The sequence below is a fragment of the Malaclemys terrapin genome, chromosome 3 (assembly GCF_027887155.1).
Source record: "Malaclemys terrapin pileata isolate rMalTer1 chromosome 3, rMalTer1.hap1, whole genome shotgun sequence".
Classification (NCBI taxonomy): Eukaryota; Metazoa; Chordata; order Testudines; family Emydidae; genus Malaclemys; species Malaclemys terrapin.
Genome location: NC_071507.1, coordinates 64,533,911 through 64,556,086, shown reverse-complemented (window position 1 = coordinate 64,556,086; position 22,176 = coordinate 64,533,911). Strand labels below are relative to the sequence as shown.

Below are 22,176 nucleotides of genomic sequence, written 5' to 3'. Positions count from 1 at the left end.
GCTGTTCCTGGAAGCCTCCTACTTGCTGGGCAGGGGAGGGGGAAGAGGGAGGCTAATGTCAGGGTGTCCCCCTCCCTCCTGTTCAGGCACAAAATTTGCTTGCCTGTCCTTTCATTATTTTTATCTTATGGTTATCATTCTGGCATTTGACTCGCCCATCAAGTAAGATGATTTGCATGTCCAAAAAAACTTGTTCCAGGAGTGTGGGGAAGTAGAATTTCTTAATGCGGAGAGAATTAAATACTGTATCATAATGCATAAAAGTGGGACAGTTAAGGCTGTGTGTAACTTCTAAATCTGGCATTTGCTTATGTGTGGTTTTTTTTTTTTTTTTTTTTTTTTTTTTTTTTTTTTTTTTTTTTTTGAGAGCATCCTTAAATTCCTCTGTGTTCTGTGGAATATGGAAAAGTCCACTTGATAAAAAACCTATTCATTGCAATATATGATGAATAATAATTGTACAAAACAAAGCCAATATAGCCATCTGACTTTGTGCTTGACTAGATACAATCAAGGTGACATAGGTACTGTCTAATGCCATCTGGTGCTGGCCAGCTTTAGGGTACTTCTTCACTATGAGCTAGGGGTGTTATTGCCCTACTCACATACACATACTTGTACTAACTCTCATTGAACTAGTGAGAGTATAAATTGCAGTGTAGCAACAGTAGTGTGGGTAGCAGCAGCAGCAGAAACTCACCCACTGGTTTTCATGTGCGCTTAGCAAGGGCAAGCTGTGCCTTTGCTGCTGCTATCCATGCTACCATGAGTACGCTATTTGTTAGCTCTGTGAAAGCCAGCATGAGTATGTGTATTCGGATCATGCCCTTAGCTTGTAGTGTAGAGGTAGCCTTGGTGTGTTTGGTTGCACCACAGAAAATATATTTTGTATCTCAGAACAAACAGTTTCAAACTTCCTTTTTGTTGCAGGAAGGTAGAAGAATAGAGCTGTGGGACGGTAAATTTCAGAGGTCTTGTCTGTAGTCAGACTTACATGGGTTAAACTAAATCTCTTAAAATCATGCCTTTAGTTAAATAGGTGCAAGACTGTGCGGAGACAAGGCCTGAGATGTGGGATGTTAGTTTAGGTCTCTTAATGCAATTCAGGTGTGTTGAATGTTGTTGGATTAGTCTAAATTGATATCTGAAAACACAGTCCTGATCAGCTTCTTTGTTTTTGCATGTAGTTTGTCAGCTTGGATTGTAAAAACATGTGTAAGACATGATCTAATCTCAGTATAACATATTTCAATTGACCATCTTAAATAAGTAAGTTAACACTAGCTGAACCTGTTCAGTCAGCCTAATGACTGCTGTAAGAAAATTTCTCTGGCTTGTAGACTAGAACTTGGAAACTGCTTATTGATTATCTTATAATTCCTTAATGCAACTTCAGTTACGTCTGATGAAGTAGAATCAGCTGCTCTCTTCTTAAGAGCCTGGCTCATATTGGAAGAGGATATAGCATTTTTGGTTGACTGTGTTTAGTCAATACGTAGAAACTCTGGTCAATACCAACATACTCTTGAAATGTACTTTCAGTATACTTTAAAAACAGAACACAGATGCATATTTTCACATAAAAACCCTGTTTGTTTTGAGGGAGGAGATGAATAGAACTTTTTTGTTTTATTTGACATATTGTTTTAGTTCTAAGAATTTTGTACTACCGCCAGATTCAAGCTTTTTGGCCTCATGATTAAACTTCAAATTATTGACCTTAGATTATTTTTAGGGCTTAACATTAACTTCACCATTTACAGGGTCAGTAATCATAAAACATTGCATGTTCAATGAGCATTGAAACATAAGGTAATTACTGAGAACTGTAAAATCTTCTCTTGTGACAAACCGTAAAAACTGGAAAAAAAAATCAGTGAAGATAGTTATAATTGTTGCCCGTCTCTCTCTTGCAGACAATATTCATTTTCCTATTAGACCACTGAAAATGCCCCTAATGTCACATCTTTGACATTCTGCATCACAATGACTATCCTTCTGGCAAAAAAGGACTGGATGATGCTCCTTTCCACTGTTCAGTCAGCTGAACAGGTTGCTGCTAAAGAATTATAAAAGCTGATTTTCAGTTCAGTTATTTTATAAAATATCTGTTGTGACATTCAAACAGTTAAATATGTTCTCTTGTGATATTAAGGGCAACAAAATAAGCTCAAGGTATTACTATAATATTTTGTCATTTACTTTAAAATGTTTTTTTTCAACAGAATTATGATTTAAATGATGACACAGTGCTAAATGAGATAAAATTAGCAGATGCTAATCAGTACCAGTTGCCTGACCTATGTGCAGAAGAACTTGCTGTTATCCTTGGAGTTTGGTAAGTTTATTGGTATCTTTGTTCCTTTTGTAAAATCTCCCTTGAATCTTGTTAAAAAATAAAATCTCAATGAAATAGGCCTTTTTAAAAATCAAGACTAGAGCATATACTAAGCTATAGTCTTGATAAAATCTTTCCTTCCAGAGCAGGGGGACAGCTGCAGGGAGTTCCAGCAGTTCTGTTTTTAGGACTTGAGTACTGACGTACACGTATGTACAAGCATGTGTGTATCTTTCACTACATCACCTTACTTTAATGGATGGCCTCACAGCTATACTTGCACTAATTTATTATTAATGTATCTACCTAATGTGATGGATTCGTTTTTCTTAACATAATTGTATTTTCCTGTACTTGAGTGGTTCACATTTTGGATAAAAATCAGTAAAAACAGAATTATAGTGATTGTAAAACCTGGGAATTTTTCAGTAAAAGTGAGTAAAAACTGAAAATGAAGGGCCTTGAGCATATAAAGTGGTGAATGAGAATTTCACAACAGAGTAGATAAAAGGGGACACAACCTGTGTGTGGATATCTCTCACATTTCAGAAAATTAATAAATGTCCAGTGATATCAGCAATGCTACATGAAGCACTATATCACTGTGACCCTGTGAAAACCTCTCTCTCTGTGCCTTGGTTTACCCATCCATAGAATGGATACATAACTGTGATTATCTACCACATAGTGATGAGCCTTTGTTAATGTTTGTAGCACTCTTCTAGAATTTACACTGAAGGACAATATAGAGCATGAAATTAGTAATGAATGATATTTAACTTTGAAAATTGCTAAATTGAACTGATTGGGAAGGGACTTATACATAATTCTATGTGTGTACAATGCCCACTTCACACATGGGCACATAAATAGTGATTTTAAATAAATATACAAACAACCACCAATTAAAATATAAATGCTGCTAATGTGATCTTAAGATCATACAGTCCAGGAGGGAAGGATGAATTGTACTTGATAACATTTGTTCTTCCCCTTGTTCGACACATTGACTTGTCAAAAACATGCATTTACTATTGTAACAAAAGTAGTAAGGAGAGTCAACCAATAAATAAATCGAAATAATGATTTGAGATGAGAGCCTACAGATGGAAGAGCCACTGCCAATACACTTATATTCACTGCTCACATAATTCTCCCCCTGGAGAGAAGATGAAACAACAAACTACAGTAACTCCTCACTTAAAGTCATCCTGGTTAACGTTGTTTCTTTGCTGATCAATTAGAGAACATGCTCGTTTAAAGTTGTGCAATGCTCCCTTATAATGTTGTTTGGCAGATGCCTGCTTTGTCCACTGCTTGCAGAAAGAGCAGCCCATTGGAGCTAGCTGGTGGGGGCTTGGAACCAGGGTGCACCGGCAGCCCCCTATCAGCTCCCTGTGCAGCAGCCGCCCAGCAGGATATCTATTGCTGGCAATTTAGCTGTCCCTCCCCATGCCGTGTGCTGTTCCTGCTCTCTGCCTTGGAGTTGCTCCTGGGAGCCTCCTGCTTGATGTGCGGGGAAGGGGGGCAGGAGAAGGGGGTGGCTAATGTCAGGGTGTCCCCCTCCCCCTGCTCCTATCCCCCGCTTACCCCATCTCCATAGAGCGGGGTGGGGGACATGACAGGACTCAGGACGGAGGGAGCTTGCAGGAAGCAGCTGCTGTCTTAACTTGCTGATCTACATTAAAAAGGCAATGTACTTAGAGTGGGATCAGCATACCTAAAGGGGCAATATGCATCTCTCTCTTACTCTCACACACTGGGTGTGTCTCTCTGTCTGCCGTGCTGTCTCCCTTCCCTCCATTTGTGCTGCCTTGTAGAGTGTGAGGCTACATTAACAACATGTTAACCCTTGAGGGCTCAGCCGAGTGCTAGATCATTTAGCAGTAAGGCATTCCCTGGGAAATATCCCACCCTCTTCCACTCTCTGACTTCACCACCCCAAGCAAGCTTCACAATCATCATTGCTGTGTACAGTATTAAATTGTTTGTTTAAAACTTGTACTGTGTGTGTGTGTGTGTGTGTGTGTGTGTGTTATGTATATAAATAGTCTTTTGTCTGGTGAAAAAAATTTCCCTGGAACCTAACCCCCCCCCCATTTACATTATGGGGAAATTGGATTAGCTTAACATCATTTCGCTTAAAGTCGCATTTTTCAGGAACATAATTACAACATTAAGCGAGGAGTTACTCTACACTGACTGTAGTTAGTCATATTGCTAGTGTGTTTCTGAACAATGTTCTGACACTAAGGTGATGGTGTGATGTATAGAAAAGATTACCTCGGTACTGAGTTGATGGCAAGTACATTTGAACTTGATAGTTAACAGCAGACTCTCCAGACGTGTTGAAAGGAAGGATTCTCTAAACTTAAGTGAACTTCCTTTTGTGTTGCAAAGCATGTACCTGCCCAACTCCAGGTTGAACCCACAGGCTTTGACTCTCAGCTCCTGTGTGGTTTTGATTGTTGGTGGACGAGTGATGCTTTTGAGTGACTGCCCTTGGCACATTGTCATGATAAAGGATATAATAAGTTACGGGAGGAGTTAATAGAGTAATTTCCTAGCTCAAGGCTTAAGATTCCTTAGTTTGGCGCCCCAAAGAATCTGCAGTTTTCATTAGCTTTCAGTTTCCAAATCATTTCTGAAATGATGCAGACCTTGCTTCGTTCTGGTCTGTTCTTGTAATTAGTGTTCAATACCACTTAAATGGCATACATTGCTGGCTCCCATTCTTAGCAATGAATTTTTTTCTGAATGTAAATAAGACTTTGGGTTATGGAAATCCCATTGAAATCGATGGGAGTTTTGCCATGGCTAAGAGAAATTCAGGATCTGGTCCCAGGTCTGCAGCAATACTTGGGGACATCAGTGCAAGTTAGATATTATTTCAGCTATTCAGAAAGTATTTAACTACAAATACATAGGATGCAATTGAATTCACAGAACACAGAATGTGTCCTCCTGCAAAAATTCTTAGATTCAAACTGGTTAAAATGCTTAAGTAATGAAACAAAATACTATTGCAAATGTTTTCCCTCTAATAAAATTTTGAGAGGATATTAAATGTTTTTAAAAGTCTTAATACCTCATAGCAGATGTCTGCATAACAATCCAAGAAACACCTCATGCAGTAATATTTGAGCCAATATGGAATTAATGTGTTTAAACTCAAACTGATTCATTTTTTTACCTCATGGTACAGTAACTCCTCACTTAACATTGTAGTTATGTTCCTGAAAAATGCAACTTTAAACGAAACGATGTTAAGCGAATCCAATTTCCCCATAAGAATGAATGTAAATGAGGGGGTTAGGTTCCAGGGAATTTTCTCTCTCTCTCTCTCTCTCTCTCTCTCTCTCTCTCTCTCTCTCTCTCTCTCTCTCTCTCTCTCTCTCACACACACACACACACACACACACACACACACACACACACACTTTTAAACAAATGATTTAAAGTTTGGTTGAAGTGGAGGAGTCAGAGGGTGAGATATTTTCCAGGGAATGCCTTACTGCTAAATGATGAACTAGCAATTGGCTGAACCATCAAGGGTTACTCTCACACTCTACAAGGCAGAAGGAATGGAGGGTGGGGAGACAGCATCGCAGACAGAGACAGCCACCTGTGTGTGTGAGAGAGAGATGCACATTTCCCCTTTAAGTACACTGCCTTGTTAATTAGATCAGCTTGCTGAGACCGCAGCTGCTGCCAGCTCCCTCCATCCTGAGCCCTGTCATGTTTCCCCCCGCTCTATGGAAGATGGGGTAAGCGGGGTGCAGGAGCAGGGTGGAGGGGGACAGACTGACAGCCCTCCTCTTCCTCCCCTCCCGCCCCGCACAGCAAACAGGAGTCTCGGGGAGCAGCTCCAAGGCACATGGCAGTGAGGGGAGGGACAGCTGCAATTGCTAGCCTGCTGGGCAGCTACTGCACAGGGAACTTAGGGGAACGGGGAGCTGATAGGGGGCCTGCCGGTCCACCTTGGTTCCAAGCCCCCACCAGCTAGCTGCAACGGGCTGCTCTTCCTATAAGCAGTGGACAAAGCAGGCGGCTGCCAAACGACGTTAGAAGGGAGAAATGCACAACTTTAAACGAGCATGTTCCCTAATTGACCAGTAATGTAACAACGAAACAACGTTAACCGGGACAACTTTAAGAGAGGAGTTACTGTACTCTTACACCAGTATGGCGGGGGGAGGAGGGAGAGAAATCCATTGATAGTAGTTTGGTGTATCATATTTAATTTTCCCTTTATATATGACATGTTACTATGTGCATTGTCTCCAACCAGTTTTCTGTGGCTTCTTTTGTCTTTGCTATGGCACCTTTCATTTTAAATTTGTTGATTTTTAGTTGTTATCTTTTCAATCAGTCTACATTTGGGTGACTACAGTATTTGGTAGTTTTTAAAATGCCCAACTGTGGCTTGGTCTGCCTCAGCATGGACATGCTTTTTCTCCTCTACATCACTTTCTTTGACACTAAAGATAACTACTTTAAAGCCTCTCTCCTCTGCTTATTCAGTTTGATTCCAACTTCAGTCATCACAGTGCACAGGATGGTGATCAGAATAGTGTCTAGCCACCTCTTTCTTCTCGCATTCGTTTTCCAAAAAAAATTCATAATGTCCAGAGAAGCTTTATTCTAAGAAAAAATAACTTAATATATGCCCCTGGTGGTATTGAAACAACTGCTGAATTGGGCAGTGAAAGACAAACCCACTTTGCTTAGCTCACACAAAGGTGGCACGCACTGCAGCTCCTAGCCTTCGTGGTATCCAGTGGCCCTGCCTCTGTATGAGATCTCTCCAGGCCTCCGTTCTGTCAATATGGGTTCAGTGTCCCTATCCAATCAGATTACCTCACCACAGCAGTAACCCAGTCCCTGAGGTGGTGCAACAAATACAGAAACCTGATTAAGGGAAAACATCTCATGGTCAAAATCATGACACATCCCTCTGTCTTTTTGTCTGGGAAATTAGTCCTCCCTGGAATGCAGAAGAAGCATCAATTTGCTGGAACTGTGGGCAGTTGGCAATGTTATGAGATGCTTAGTGACCTGCATGATTGCCACTTCTTTCATGATGTAGACCAACAATTGCACCACTGTAGCTTATGTAAACAAGTAGGATGGGACTTGCTGCTGAGAAAAGAAGCTCTCTAAATTCTTTTTTGGGTCAAAAAATGCAGAAACTGACAATCTTGGTCTTCTAAGGGAAAACTCAAAATTTGGGCTGATTGACTGAGACACCCAAACTTGTCCATAGGAGAGCAGGAACTGGACAACAAAGTATTTTAGCTATTCTCCCTGGGATGGTGGATACCACTAGATTGATTTAACTACATTGAATGGGTAATAAATAGACCTCTTCTGTTCCAGATTTTGGGAGAAAAAGAACGATAACTTGTCATTCAGTTAATCAGACTATCAACTATGTCTTTCTCCGACAAAGCTCTGGTGGCCAGGAAAATTGTAGAGGACAAAGTAATCATCCTATTGATAATGCTGAATTGGACTTTCAGATCCTGGTTGTCACAACTGATGAAAATGTTACCTTGTCCCCCATGACTATTACTCCACATTGAAGACCACTGATGCAGGAGCTGATCGGTTGTCCATATCAGGGCAGGTTGGAAGTGGTGACCTGTATCTTATAGAGAATACATCCTCGGAAACTTGGTTTCTCTAATCTATTGGTTGATGTCCTCCTTCAGTCCAAGCACGATTCCACATCCAAAACCTATTTGGCAGGTTCTCATCTCCTGCAGATGGGTCTCAGTTTAAATCAGCATCTAATAAATCTGTCTCCACTTTGATTTTGATGGATTCATTTGAAGAGTTGAACATTTGTATATTAAGTTTCCATGTGGGTGCATGTTAGAAACTTTCTGTGGAAAGTATCCACCTGGAAAAAGTTTTGCATTACAAACTCACGTTTCTGTACTGATTAAAGCAGTGGGAAAGCTTCATCCTCTTATAATATACTAACATCAACTGGAAGCTGAATTTTGGTTCTATGATAATTGAAAGGGCATCTCTCTGAGCACATGGCTACTACATCATTGTTTTTCTTACCCACAAAAAGCCACTTTAATGGGTATTGCAAGAAGAATCAATTACTTGATTATCTTGTCAGTCAAGAGAGTCTCTTCAGCAGTTCTTTTCTAGACCAAGTGGTACTTCAAACAGCTGAATTTTTACCTAGAATTGTCTCTCCCTACCCTTTAAATGAAGGCCTTACTCCTTATTCTTTCTTTGTTCAGCCCCAATTCTTCTAATTCCTAAAGAAGTTTAAATGGCAGCACCTAGTTGTCTGTAGAGTTTTTAAACTCTTTTTGGACAAGACAGAGTCTTTCAGGAAAACACAGTGCTTTCTCTGTCTGATATTGGGAAAAAAAAAAAAGACTTTAAGCCTCTAGTCTAAAGCAATCATAATCTGGCAGCAACAGTTGAATTATGTAGGAAAGCTGGTAAAACTCCTCCGCCTGGTTCGAGACCTTATTTGACAAAAATCTATTTCCACTTCTTGGGCACAGAGAAATAGAAGCTTTCAATAAGGAAATTTGCAAAGCGGCAACAGGGACATCTTGTCACTCCTTCAAAGAGGATTACGTGATGTATATATCTCCTTCCCCTCAGATGCAGCCTTCACTTGTTGGGTCCTGCAGTCTACCTTTTTTTCTTTGATGCCTATGTTTCAGATGCTCTCTTCCTCCCTTCCCTTTTCTGGATTCTGGACTGCTGATAGTGTTTTCCAGACTGTTGTGGTGCCTGTGTATGATAATACAAGTTTGTCCTTACATGTAAATTTGTTCTTCTGTAAGTCTGGGTATTACCAGACTTACAGTTAGAATTTTAAGCATGGGAAGTTATCTAATGGGGCTGCATATGTTTATTTTATATATAGGGTGCTAAAAATTCTGATTCCATGATGCCTGTTGTAAAAAGACAAACCCATAGGTCAGGTCAACATTTTCTTAATGACCAAGACTGCCAAGAGGAGGCATAGCAGGCGGACTGGTGGATAATCTGGCAATAAGAATCCCCTACCCTAGTGCCATCACCACCTTCCGCAGGAGCCAGTATTGCACCCAGACCCACATGCCTTAGATTGTCTGGCTTGATTCAAGACAGGCCACTTATAAAGAATACCGGCATCTCTGGTAGGGTATCCAAGCCAATGTTGCACCCATGAAAAAGAGAACCTCTTTTTCTTTCTAATTTAATACTTTTTCAGGTAACTTAAAAATCATCAGGGTCATGGAAATATTTATCAATCCGTATCTATAGTGATATATAAAAGACACCTCTTGTAATGAAGTTTTTGTATTTATAAGCCAACACCACATCCCATAGAAACTGCACTGTTGAAACACACAATGCCAGTATCCATGCTTGAAAAATTTATGAGATAACAAAATAATCAGAGGTTAATATAAAAAGGAGGGAACCTCGTAGATATTATGGGGTAGCACACTAATAATAAGCCCAGTACGCTGCCCCTTCCACTTGGCACACTGGCTGGTATGTTAGGGTTTCCACCAAAGAGCTTCTCCTTAAGGGTCCGTTACTATTGTATTAATTGAACTAAGCTTATAAGTGTCTGATAATTTTGGAGTGCTCACCCAACTCCAACACAGAAATGCTGGAAGGGAAGGGGATGCTTTCTTTCTCCCAGATCTCCTAGTGGTCTGATCTCCTGTATTTTTACTGCTGCTATAGCATCATTAGTGAAATTGACCCTTTTTTGAATGTTGTATTCTATTGCTCCTGTTGGGGAAGCCCTATTTGCAAGAATGGCAGATGCAGGCTAGGATCTTCACTGCTTTGTGTGTTCTGTGTGGAGAAATGGCGGAAGAAGAGAAAGAGAGGCGATAAATAATTGATTTCTTCTTTCACCGTTCCCTCCCTCATAGTTTTTTCAGTAACAGCGGAGGATGTACAGGCATTGTAGAATGAAATTTCGAAAAAGAGTCTGTTCCACCTCACCTGATATGCATATCAAACAAGGTGATTTGTGAGAGTTAAACTCTGATGTTTGAGAAGAACTGTGGGCTGAAGGCGTACTGTATCATTGCAAGCCTGTGCTCGTCAGTTTTCCAATTTATTGCTGGTGACTAGGAAAGTACTTTCTCTTCCAAGCTGTGGAGTACTAGGTGTAACCCACACACCTTCAGGGTGTGGTGTTCTGTCCCATCTAGTAGCACCGAGACCACTGAGAGAAGGGGTCTCAAACTCAATTTACCTTAGGGCAAGTGCCAGTCCTCAAATCATCCCAGCAAGCCCATAATGTCACTGAAGATGGTGTTCAGAAAAGATAACATATATTTTTTATTTTGAATTTCTTAGAAATAATAAAACTGCCATACAACTTTATACAATTCTTCGCCTGCCAGAGAGTTTTTCATGTTTGCCAGACACCTGGCAACGCTTCAGTTCTGTTGATGATTGGCTCCAGTGACTGAGCAGTTGAAACCTTCAGGATTGCAGCAAGGTGTACATCAGACAGTTGTGTTTGGCATTTTGACTTATTTATATTTGTGGGGAAAAATGACGCTGCCTCCATGGCTGACTCTGCCTGGCGACTAGTGATGGTATCTCTGTCCCTCTCCTGCACCTGTAGCAGACAGACCCAGGGGGGTGGCTGCATGCATCTCTCCTCTGTGGGCCGCAGTGGGGTGGTTCTCGGGCCCCAGATGGCCCGCGGGCTGGGACTTTGAGACCCCTGAGTTAGAGAGAGATTAATGAGTTTGCTCTACAGCCTTAGCTAAAAGCCTACTGACTGTTAGCTAAGGCTGTAGAGCGGACTCATAATATCTCTCTAAGTCAGGGGTCTCGGTGCCACTAGATGGGACAGAACACCACACCCAGATGATGTGTGGGTTTACATACTTCCCCTAGCTGAGGAAGCGTGTCCCGAGCTTCAGAGACTTCCCAGTTGAAATCCTGGACGAGCCCCCACTTGTAATGCTGACAGACCCCGGTCGGCAGCAGGCGGGATCAAACCTGGGACTTCAGTGCATGAGCCTCTACCACATGAGCTAAAAGCCAACTGCCTGTTAGCTAAAGCTGTAGAGCAGACTCATTTTCTCTCTCTCTCTCTACGTGGTCTCAGTGTCACTAGATGGGACAGAACACCACACCCAGAAGGTGTGTGGGTTACATGTGCACAAGTGACTTTGGAAGTCCTAACCTTGTACTAGTTATTTTAGTATAAGACTGTGTCTACACTGCACAGCTTCTGAAAGGTATGCAGTGTAGCCGCTCTTTGTTGGCAGGAGAGATCTCCCAATGAGGTGCGGTAGCTTTGTTGGTGGGAGCGCATCTACTGCCGACACAGCGCTATCCACACCAGTGCTTTTCGTTGGTAAAACTTTTGTTGGTCATGGGGGGTGTTTTTTCACACCCTCAAGTGACAAAAGCTTTAGCAACAAAAGTGCAGTGTAGACATAGCTGAAGAGTAAAAGTCATGCAATAAAATTTCTGTTTATAGGTGGGCAGTGTTTAAAGGTGGTGAAGAGCACTAATAAATATTTGTTGGCAATATGACCCAACTTTAAATACAGCTCATGAGTATACATTTTTGAGAACAAGACAGTTAGAAAGTGGTGCCAGACATTAAAATGATCTTGCCATGGTCAGTTTGTAATATATTTTTTTAAATTCTAAAATACATTGCTGTACACCAGTAACCACAGCTGTGTTAAGAGAGTCTATTCAGGAAATCATCTTCTTGCCATTCAGAACTACTTACATAATGAATCTCACTGGTCATGAATTGTTCATGAATCTGAAGCGTCTATCACAGAAATTATAGCTCTGTAAGACTAAATGAATCATCTTGTCCATCTCCCTGCAATTGCAGATTTCTGTTTAAACATATATACTCTGTTGTTTAATTTGGCTTCAAATGACTTGAGCAATGAAGCTTCCACTACTTACCTGGGAACATTTTCCTGCAGCATTATATACCCCATTCTAAGGGTATTTTTTCCTGGTATCTGCATAATTTTATTAATTTTGTCCTCTTATTTCTACTTCTACTTCATTGGACCACCCTTGATGCCTGGTCTCTGTTGTTTGTATTGCACATCTACTGAGACACTATTATAGCCCCTCTTAATTGTTTGGCCAAGATGTACATACAGAGGAGTATTTATCAATTACAGCAATCCCCTCATCCTTTTGGTTGGTTTCTTTTTGAGTGCCCTGCAAGATAGGACACTTCCTTGTATTTCTTTTTTTTAGTCTATTATTCACTGCAGTCATTCTTTATGAATTGCAGGTTGCTTTTTATTCTTTAAAAAGTACATTTGTCATGCAAATACATTTTCTTGGGATGAAAAGGGAAAGGGAACTGTACATTTTGATTAATAGTTTTTGTACTTTGTGTGTGTTGCATGCAGAAGTGGAACCAGGAAGGTTCAGTTTTATTAAAATTTGAACTCTTCTGTGCTTGCCCTTATTTTTCTAAATCTGCTGTTAATTCATCTAAAATAATTATGGTTATTAAGAGACTTTTTCTGATTTTTATCTATTTTTGGGGAGGTTGGGCATATTTTCAGTAGAAATAGAAAATTGACTATTTGCTCCTGTATTCCATACATAAAGTCACAGTCCTATTTGTGACACCATTGTTGGTTGCAGTGGAGATGGCTGTAATGTTCCCCTTCACAGCTGATTTCAGGCAAGGGAAGAAGCAGCTGAAGCAGAGAATCTTTTAAGTTATCAAGTTTCTGTTTTCATGAAAACTGCCATGGTAATTTTTTTTAAAGGAAGGAAAAAACAGACTGTGACACACAGGCAGAATTGTTTCCAAATAGTGTTCTCCAAAGGTTTCCATGAAGCATCGGTATCATTTTAAAGAAACAAATACATCTTCAGGTGGTAAGAGGAAAGGGATGTTTGTTATTGAAGTATGGAAGTAGGTTGTATTTAGCCACATACGTGTAATAGTTAATATACAAACCCTTTAGTAATTGTTAAAAATATATTGTATTATTCCCTTGGTTACAGTAGTTTTGAGTTTTATCTTTAGCTTGAAGACTGGTATCCCTTTACATGCTTTACTAGATAGTTTACACTTCATATTTTAATGTTACTACTTCAACCAAAAAAAAAATGAACCAATAAGACAGTAAAATATTGGAAGAGAGATAGCAACTCTAGTAGTAAGAATACCTCACACTTTCTATTATAACGGCTTGCTGCTTGTAACTTTGAGAAACTTTAACTATCCAGACTGAAACTTTTCATGCTTTGTCTTTGCCTCATATTGACGTTATTGGAAAAGTTTCAGTAAAAGTGTATGAACTTGCTTCAAAGAAGGGAGCCAAATAGAGTTGGCCATGTCTGTACAAGCAGCAGGATAGGCTAGCTGCCCCAAGGATGTACGCATCCGAGCCTCAGGGCATGTACTTGAACCGATAGCCCCTCATGTTGCTGTAGCTACACTCTATTTTTAGTGCGCTAGCTTGATAAGAGCTGGCGTGAGTATATTTCCTTGACCTAGAAATTACCATCAGCTCCAAACGTAGACATATCCAACGTTACTTTTTTTTTCTGTCTTGCTCACTTAGACTGTAAGCTCTTTGAGGCAGAGGAAATGAGTATCTGTTTGTCCAGCACCAAGAATGATGAGGCGTTTAGGCACTATTGGAATACAAATAAAAATGATTGTATTTCTCATCCTCTTTTTTCCCTACTGTGCCCTCTCTGAGCCCCCATCATCTTTTTTATCTGTCACTGAGTTCTTGAGTCAAATGTAGAGCTAGATAAAGTTCCTTGGACAAGGTATCTCTTTCCTTTGTTCTGCAAAACCTATGGTATGCTTCTCAGGTGCTGTATACATATTATGTTTGTTACTCCGGAGGAAGCAAAATGGTATTCAATAATTTTTTTTAAATGGGATTAATAAAATCCCATGATCCATGAAAATTCCTTCCCAACTCAGAATTAGGTAGTTTTGGTGGATTAGGAGGATGTTCAGTGTGGTGAGAGCAGAGAAAACAAAATGTAGTATATTAGGTACAATACTATATAAAATTTTAAAGTTAAACTTTCTCTATAGATAAACCTCAATGAGGGAGTACATTTCAGTTTTGAAATTGTGTTCTGCTGTGATATTAAGGAAACATAAGGTTGAAAAATATAAATGGACAAAATTTGGGAAATGAAAATGTTCTGATTAATATGCAACTTTAACTGTGTCCATTGTGCTTATGAATGGTGACAGTCTTTAACTACATAGTTGCATATTATGTCTATAATGTAACTGTACAATATATGCACAAAGTATAATTATTATTAAAGTTGGAGGATAATTAGTTTGAGACACACAATTTCTCCCATTTGAAGGGTATAGAATTAAAGAGCATAATCACTTTTCATGTTCCATGGCTCCCATGAGAATCTTTGCAACTTTACCTGAAGAACATTACCACTGTATTCTTTATATTTTGCAATGTCAGGTACTTGGAAAAAGCAATTATAAAGTTTCAATGGTGATCATTATTTGTTTATAGTGTGATTTAGGCCTTAATATAATTTAGTGTTTCACATGGGGCTGGAATTATAACCCTGTTGTCCCCTTTTGTACCATTTGATGGACTTCATATATCACTTGTAGTACATTATGGGATTTGGTGAGCTATTTTGATTTGTTTGTGTAAGAAATATGCAATTATTTGGAGTTGTGTACCCATTTCCTTTTTTGGCTTTACAGATACATCCTACTGTGATTAATATCCTTGCGATCTCTCAACTTTTCACAAGGGCTTTTCCCTTGTGTTTGCTCACTACAGCCTGCTGGCAGCTTACTGGGAGAGGAGCCCTCTGTCAGTGCTCCTTGACAGATTGAAAGGAGGTTGCATGTTCCAGAAATTTTACCTTTTAGTACTTCTCCTTAAAGGTTATGGAGTTTTTTCTCTTTGAGAAGATTGTGTCCAATTACCCACTGATCAGTAATCTTAACATAAACAAGTTTCTGGAAAGACAGAAAATGGATTTAAAATACTGGCTTAATATATCTCAATTTACACTGCTTATAAGCTTAAACTAGATAAGGTATCTCGGCTTGTTTACAGAGAGAGAGTGGATAAAAAAGAAAACTAAACGCATAACATCCCTTGAAACTAATCCCTTTCTCTGACGACTCTGCTTCTCTTTCTGTGTCGCCCTTAACACGCTTATTAAATCCTTCCTCTAGTTGTCCCAGTTTTCTGAAGGCAAAGAGTTATAATAGAAGTTCATAAAACAGTTTTGCTCTCCACCCTCTAGAAGATGGCACTAAGGAAGAGAAAACAATGATTTAATGCCACTTTGAAGGGTTTTTAACAACCTATCTTGGGTACCATCTTTCAAAAATCTCCTTGACAGGATGTAGCATACCCAAATGTTTGTGGGTTTTTTTGTTTTGTTTTCAATTACCTGTGACTTATGGACAAAGGCCCAAACCCTCTGTTGCGCACACACATAAAACATTTTTTATTCATAACATTGTTTTCTAAAAGATGTTTTTAGCTTTTTGCAAATTTGAGAAGCATGCTTTATATATAGATTGTATTGATTGAACTGAAATTATTTTGTGTATAGTCAAAATAATTCTTGTTTTACAGCATAGATTTCCAAAAGAACAACCCAATACACAAGCTAACTGAAGAGGAGCTTTTAGCATTTACATCGGTAAGTAACTTATCTCTGTTTTTTACTATATTTATATCTTCCTTTGACTTCTTTAAGTGAAGTACTAAGCTGTGACCCATCAACTATTTTGGTGAAATTGTTTATGGATAAAATCTAATCTGGTTTTGGTCTGTTGCTTCCATAATTATGAAAAAGCACATTCTCTCTCTCTCTCTCTCTCAAATCAATGCTGAAATTCAGCCTTGTTTGCTTCACCAGCTCTGCACTATAAAGTTTACATTTAAAAAACCCCAAATACTATTTTCATTTCAATGTCTTTTACAAACATTTAATGAGAGAATTTCTGACTATTTTAGATTCTGATTCCCTATTGGGAGTTGAAATGTAATGGTTACAGGTCAGGCCCTTACAACAAATTCTTCACACTGATTTAGTGCTGAAAGTACTTCCCTACCTTGTGAGCATCTAATTCTCAAGAGTCTTTTGTAAATTAAATAGAATAGTGCAGTCAGAAACAGTATTCTGATCCTTGTAAAGCCTTAAACACAGGAGCATACATATTCTTTTTTGGGAGTTAACTGAACTGAAGTCATGGAAAGCTAAATGTGTATTGTTTACACATTTCTTTAGCATGGTTTCTATCTGTTATATTTGACTTATTCTGAAAGTGAAGGATTTTGTAATGTGCTTTAGAGTGGCCCACTAAATGCAGGTTTTAGCATTAATACTCTATGAACTTGTTCTTGGTTCCATTGTCAAGGTTCATCAACATTTCTAAGTCTGTCATGAAGAAAAGAAATTTGTGGTGGGTGGGGAGACTTTATTGAAATATTCAGAATTATAATAGTATTGTGAAAATTTATTAATCAATAGTTATCCAATAGTTGTTCAATAGTTCAAGAATAAGTGCATCAGTGAGTGGCCTAAATGCCTGTTAATTGAAGCATTGTTGTTCGAGAAAGAGAGAAAAAAAATCAAAGGAGGATGATATGGAACTTGCTAACCAATGTGGGAGTGTTAACAGATCAACATTTTAGGGTGTCTGAATCGGGAGTGGCAGAAGCTGACCGGTCTGTAGTTCCCTGGATTCTCCTTCTTCCCTTTTTTAAAGATGGGTACTGTATTTGCCTTTTTCCAATTGTCCTGGACCTCCCCCGATTGCTACAAGTTTTCAAAGATAATTGCCAATGACTCTGCAATCCCATCAGCCAACTCCCTCAGCACCCTCGGATGCATTAATTCCAGACCCATGGACTTGTGCATGTCCAGCTTTTCTAAATAGTCCGTAACCTGTTCTTTCACCATTGAGGACTGCTCATCTCCTGTGCTACCCAGTGCAGCCGTCGGGAGCTGACCTTGTCTATGAAGACCGAGGCAAAAAAAGCATTGAGTACTTCAGCTTTTTGCACATCATCTGTCACTAGGTTGCCTCCCCCATTCAGTAAGGGTCCCACATTTTCCCTGACCACCTTCTTATTGCTAACATACCTGTAGAAACGCTTCTTGTTACCCTTCATATCCCTTGCTAGCTGCAACTCCAGTTATGCTTTGACCTTCCTGATTACACCCCTGCATGCTCAAACAATATTTTTATACTTCTCCCTAGTCATCTGTCCAAGTTTCCACTTCTTATAAGCTTCCTTTTTGTGTTTAATCTCACCGAAGATTTCTCTGTTAAGCCAAGCTGGTTGCCTGCCATATTTACTATCCTTTCTGCACATCGGGATGGTTTGTTCCTATACCCTCAATAAGTCTTCTTTAAAATATAGCCAGCTCTCCTGGACTCCTTTCCTCCTCATATTAGCCTTCCAGGGAATCCTGCCCAATAGTTCCCTAAGGGAGTCAAAGTCTGCTTTTCTGAAGTCCAGGGTCTGTATTCTACTGCTCTCCTTTCTTCCTTTTGTCAGGATCCTGAAATCAACCATCTCATGGTCACTGCTGCCCAGGTTGCCACACACGTCTACTTCCCCTATCAATTCTTCCCTGCTTGTGAGCAGCAGGTCAAGAGGAGCATGGCCTCTAATTGGTTCCTCCAGCACTTGCATCAGGAAGTTGTCCCCAACGCTCTCCAAAAACTTCATGGATTGTCTGTGCACTGCTGTATTGCTCTCCCAGCAGATGTCAGGGTGATTGAAGTCCTCCATGAGAACCAGGGCCTGTGATCTGGAAACTTCTGTTAGTTGACCAAAGAAAGCCTCGTCTACCTCATCCTCCTGGTCTGGTGGTCTATAGCAGATGTCCACCATGACATCACCCTTGTTGATCTCGCCTCTAAACTTAAGTCTGTTCAGAGTCTTTGGGTTTTCTCCATTTTCATACTGGAGCCCTGAGCAATCACACTGCTCTCTTACATACAGTGCAATTCCTGCACCTTTTCTCCCTTTTCTCAGCATGACCCCTGTCACTTGAACTAAACTAACTTCAGTGTAGATAACTCAAGTTAATTCTGCAATGAAGGTTAATCTTATTAGAAGGTAAAAGGACACTGCTAGAAAATAGGTTGGAGGAAACTGACATCCCTGTGAATCAAGAGTTATTCAGGAACACAGCCATAAAGGTGATGGTGATGTCTAGTTACATCTTCTTTTCTGGTCTGATCGGAGCATCTTGCAAGATCAGGGTAGGAAAAGAATTTCTGGGACCCTCCCATCTCACCAGGTCGCAGAGCTCCAGCGTTAGCCCAAATGTCTATAATGCAATTTTTATAGCCCTGCAGCCTGAGCCTGAGTCAGCTAATACAGGCCAGTCCCAGTTGTTTTATTGAGGTGTAGACATACCCTGAGTTACTGTAAAGGAGTGTGGTGAAGAGATCACAACTACTCTCTGGTCACCCCAGACTCGCTCTTTGGGTTGTCTTCCTCCTAGTATATCTTTAGAGTCTACCACTGTGGTGCTCATATCTGTCCTCAACAGCAGCATGATATTGACGTTCTTGATACTGTAGTTTCATTGCTGCCCAAAGATTCTAGATAGCAGCCATGAAACTGACCAGAATCTTTTAAAATTCCCTCAGTCATGAACAGAGGAGAGGAGATGGAGCTGTCTGCAGACTCAAGAAGACAATTCTGCATTGTTCTGTTCATGTACAGTATGGTTGCAAAGAAAATCTTAAGGCTAATGTTTCTAAGTTTAAACATATTTTTCTCTAAATTCATTAATTCTCTTTTCTATTTGATTGTGTGTTTTAATATTCTCCCTCCGCTCCTGTATTTTTTGTCCCTATTTAACGTTTCTTCAAATATTTTTATTCCTTCATTCTGGAATTATCTTGTAAAGCCTCATTCTCTCTTCTCTTCCCTCACACCGTAACTCTTTCTCCATTCCCCTTATTTCACCATTCACCTTTCTCCTTCCCACCTCTTTTTCAAACTCCCCCCCCCTCTTTAAAAGTATTAATTCAAACCCAAACAACAGCTGTCACTGTGTAAACTAAAAAATACTTGTATATCACTGGGCTTAATTTATCTATCACAGCAATGCTAATTTTAAATCATCTGCTAGTACAAGGCTGAAAAGCTTACGTAAACAAATGTGAGTAATTTATATAGTGATTCACTCAGCTTCCTGAACCATTTGCTTACAAGCACCTATACATATTATGTTGTCATGGAGCTTGGCAAGCCAAGGAGAAAAATTATTTCCAGTGCTGCTGACTTGATGTATGACCTTGAAAGCAAGTCACTCTGCTTGGTTAGCCATCTGTAAAAGTCTTTCAGTGAAGATACAAAATTTACTTGAATGTTTGTAAAATGCTTTAAGATTCTCAAGGAAAGCATTAAAGAAGTGCAAAAGATTAAAACAGACTCGACGTTAATACAATACTGACATCCACCACCACTTCAAGGCTGGCCAACTGATGTTAAATTTATATCTGTTGCAGAAATATTACTATTGTATTTCATAGGTCTGATTTCTTGTTTCTAGTATAAAGATTGGAAAGGGTTCAGTGTAGTTAATCTTTGTCCTTAATCATTACTTAACTGTAAATTTACAGGGCAAAATCCTGGCCCTATTAAAGTCAATGGGAGTTTTGTCACAGTCTTCAGTGAAGTCAGGATTTTATCTTCAGTACTTAATCCTAATCTATTTCCTCAGGTGGCAGGTATCTTTCTAGAACAACACACTATGATTGCAGTGCTGAGGAACAAAAAAATCTGCAATTTGTAATCTGCCATGGATTTTTTAAGATACTCACACAGTCTTACTCTCGAAATTATAGATATTCCAGAAATGTAGCCTGAACCATTAGGTTTAACAATCTGATGGTTAAATCTTGCTGACTTGCATTTTTGGAACTTTTTCATATTAAGATCTGATCACCAGCTGGATACCTGTATTAAGAGAGAGATTTGATACCTCAAACCTAGACCCTTTTCAAGTGCTGCAACCCAGAGCCCTGTGTCCCATCACACAGGTACAAATAGAGCTATAAACAGGGAATAATTTGATAACTTTAGCCCTTTTATTGGTTTGTGAATTATCCAAGAGCAGACTGATATTTGCTAGCTTATTCTTGAGAATTGTTCAAACATCATATGCAAACTTCTCAACCTCTGCACTGTTTGCAAACGATTCACCACCTACATTTTAACTGGATTGCCCTCACATGTAAGATATGTACTTATAAATGACCAAAGATTGGACTTACACCTACCTTTTTAACTTTCTCTTCAAGAATATAAATACTTCTGCTCAGGAGTTAAAACAGGACACATTACACCGACATAGCATGTGGGCTATGCAGTAAAAGTAAACTGTCTTATGATCGCTCATGTGATATTGCTTAGGAAATCATACTAACTGATATTTGTGAAGTGGCAGAGGCCCATCTTTTGGGTGAATTCTTCATAGAAAAAAAAATAGAATAGCATTATCATGCCATCTAGTGGCCAACTATTAGAAAATCATGGTGGTTTTTACTTGTACTCCCTTCTCAGTATTAGGGTACATCTACACTACAGGGGGGAGTCGATTTAAGATACGCAAATTCAGCTACGTGAATAGCGTAGCTGAATTCGACGTATCGCAGCCGACTTACCCCGCTGTGAGGACGGCGGCAAAATCGACTTCTGCGGCTTTCTGTCGACGGCGCTTACTCCCACCTCCGCTGGTGGAGTAAGAGCGTCGATTCGGGGATCGATTGTCGCGTCCTGACGGGACGCGATAAATCGATCCCCGAGAGGTCGATTTCTACCTGCCGATTCAGGCGGGTAGTGTAGACCTAGCCTTAGTGTCCCTACCCTCTGTTTGTCAGAGGGTGGAGATGGCTGGCTGGAGAGAGATCACTTGATCATTACCTGTTAGGTTCACTCTCTCTGGGGCACCTGGCATTGGCCACTGTCGATAGACGGGATACTGGGCTGGATGGACCTTTGGCCTGACCCAGTATGGCCATTCTTATGTTTCTAGAATAAAACACTTTGAAGCACTTGCCTAGGACCACATAGTTAACTGCGCACAGTGACCCTAATCCAAATCTTCTTTCCTTCATTTCATCTTTTGAGCCAGTTGATCCATGGCCTACTTATTGTAACATCGTAAATCCAAGTAAAAATATGTGTGGCTTGTAACCACACAATCCTAAATCTTGCCTGGAATCAAAAGGCACAAATTAGACTCTAGCCTTCATATGGTACTTTGTATCAACAAAGGCTCTCTCTTAGGTTTATGCTTTAACCTGAAATTGTATGTAGTTAGGAAAGGATCTTGTGGAAGAATCTCAAGTAAAATCTCGGACATACCCTGCAGCTGAGAGAATGAGTCCCATCATAACCTGAAGACTAGGCAAGCCAAATTACATCTGACCTTACGTGGGTTTAAAAAAAATAAATAAATACAAAGATGGGGAGAGTTGGTGCATCAAGGGCTCCTAAATCATCTATTAATGAAGACTTTTAAAGGGCACTGCATGTGCTTATTTGCTCATCAGTTGTTTTCCTGTAAATTAATCAGTTGCAATTCTTTTAAGCTAGTTCAAAGCACCTTCTTAAGCATATAAACAATAACTATACAATGAAATTGGGCAAAAAAGCCATATAATAATGCTGCCCTTGGTTCCTCTAGCATTATTTAAACTGCTGTGTGTATGTGTGAGCAGGCATCTTTTCAGCCTACATGTGGATTCCTAAATCTGCAGGCTGGTTAGATGGTTGTCATACGTTCATCTGATATCTGCTGAAATGTGTCTTTCCTGG

The 22,176-nt window shown here is 39.8% G+C and overlaps 1 protein-coding gene across 3 annotated transcripts in view; it reads left to right on the top strand.

Moving 5' to 3' along the window:
* TTC27 (tetratricopeptide repeat domain 27) overlaps window positions 1–22,176 on the top strand; it is a 170,791-nt gene that overhangs the window by 49,075 nt on the left and 99,540 nt on the right. For all 3 annotated transcript variants that reach the window (XM_054023921.1, XM_054023918.1, XM_054023919.1), the window contains exons 8-9: window positions 2,226–2,338; window positions 15,955–16,021. In XM_054023921.1, coding sequence (XP_053879896.1) covers window positions 2,226–2,338; window positions 15,955–16,021 — 180 coding nt within the window. The remainder of the gene's footprint in view (window positions 1–2,225; window positions 2,339–15,954; window positions 16,022–22,176) is intronic.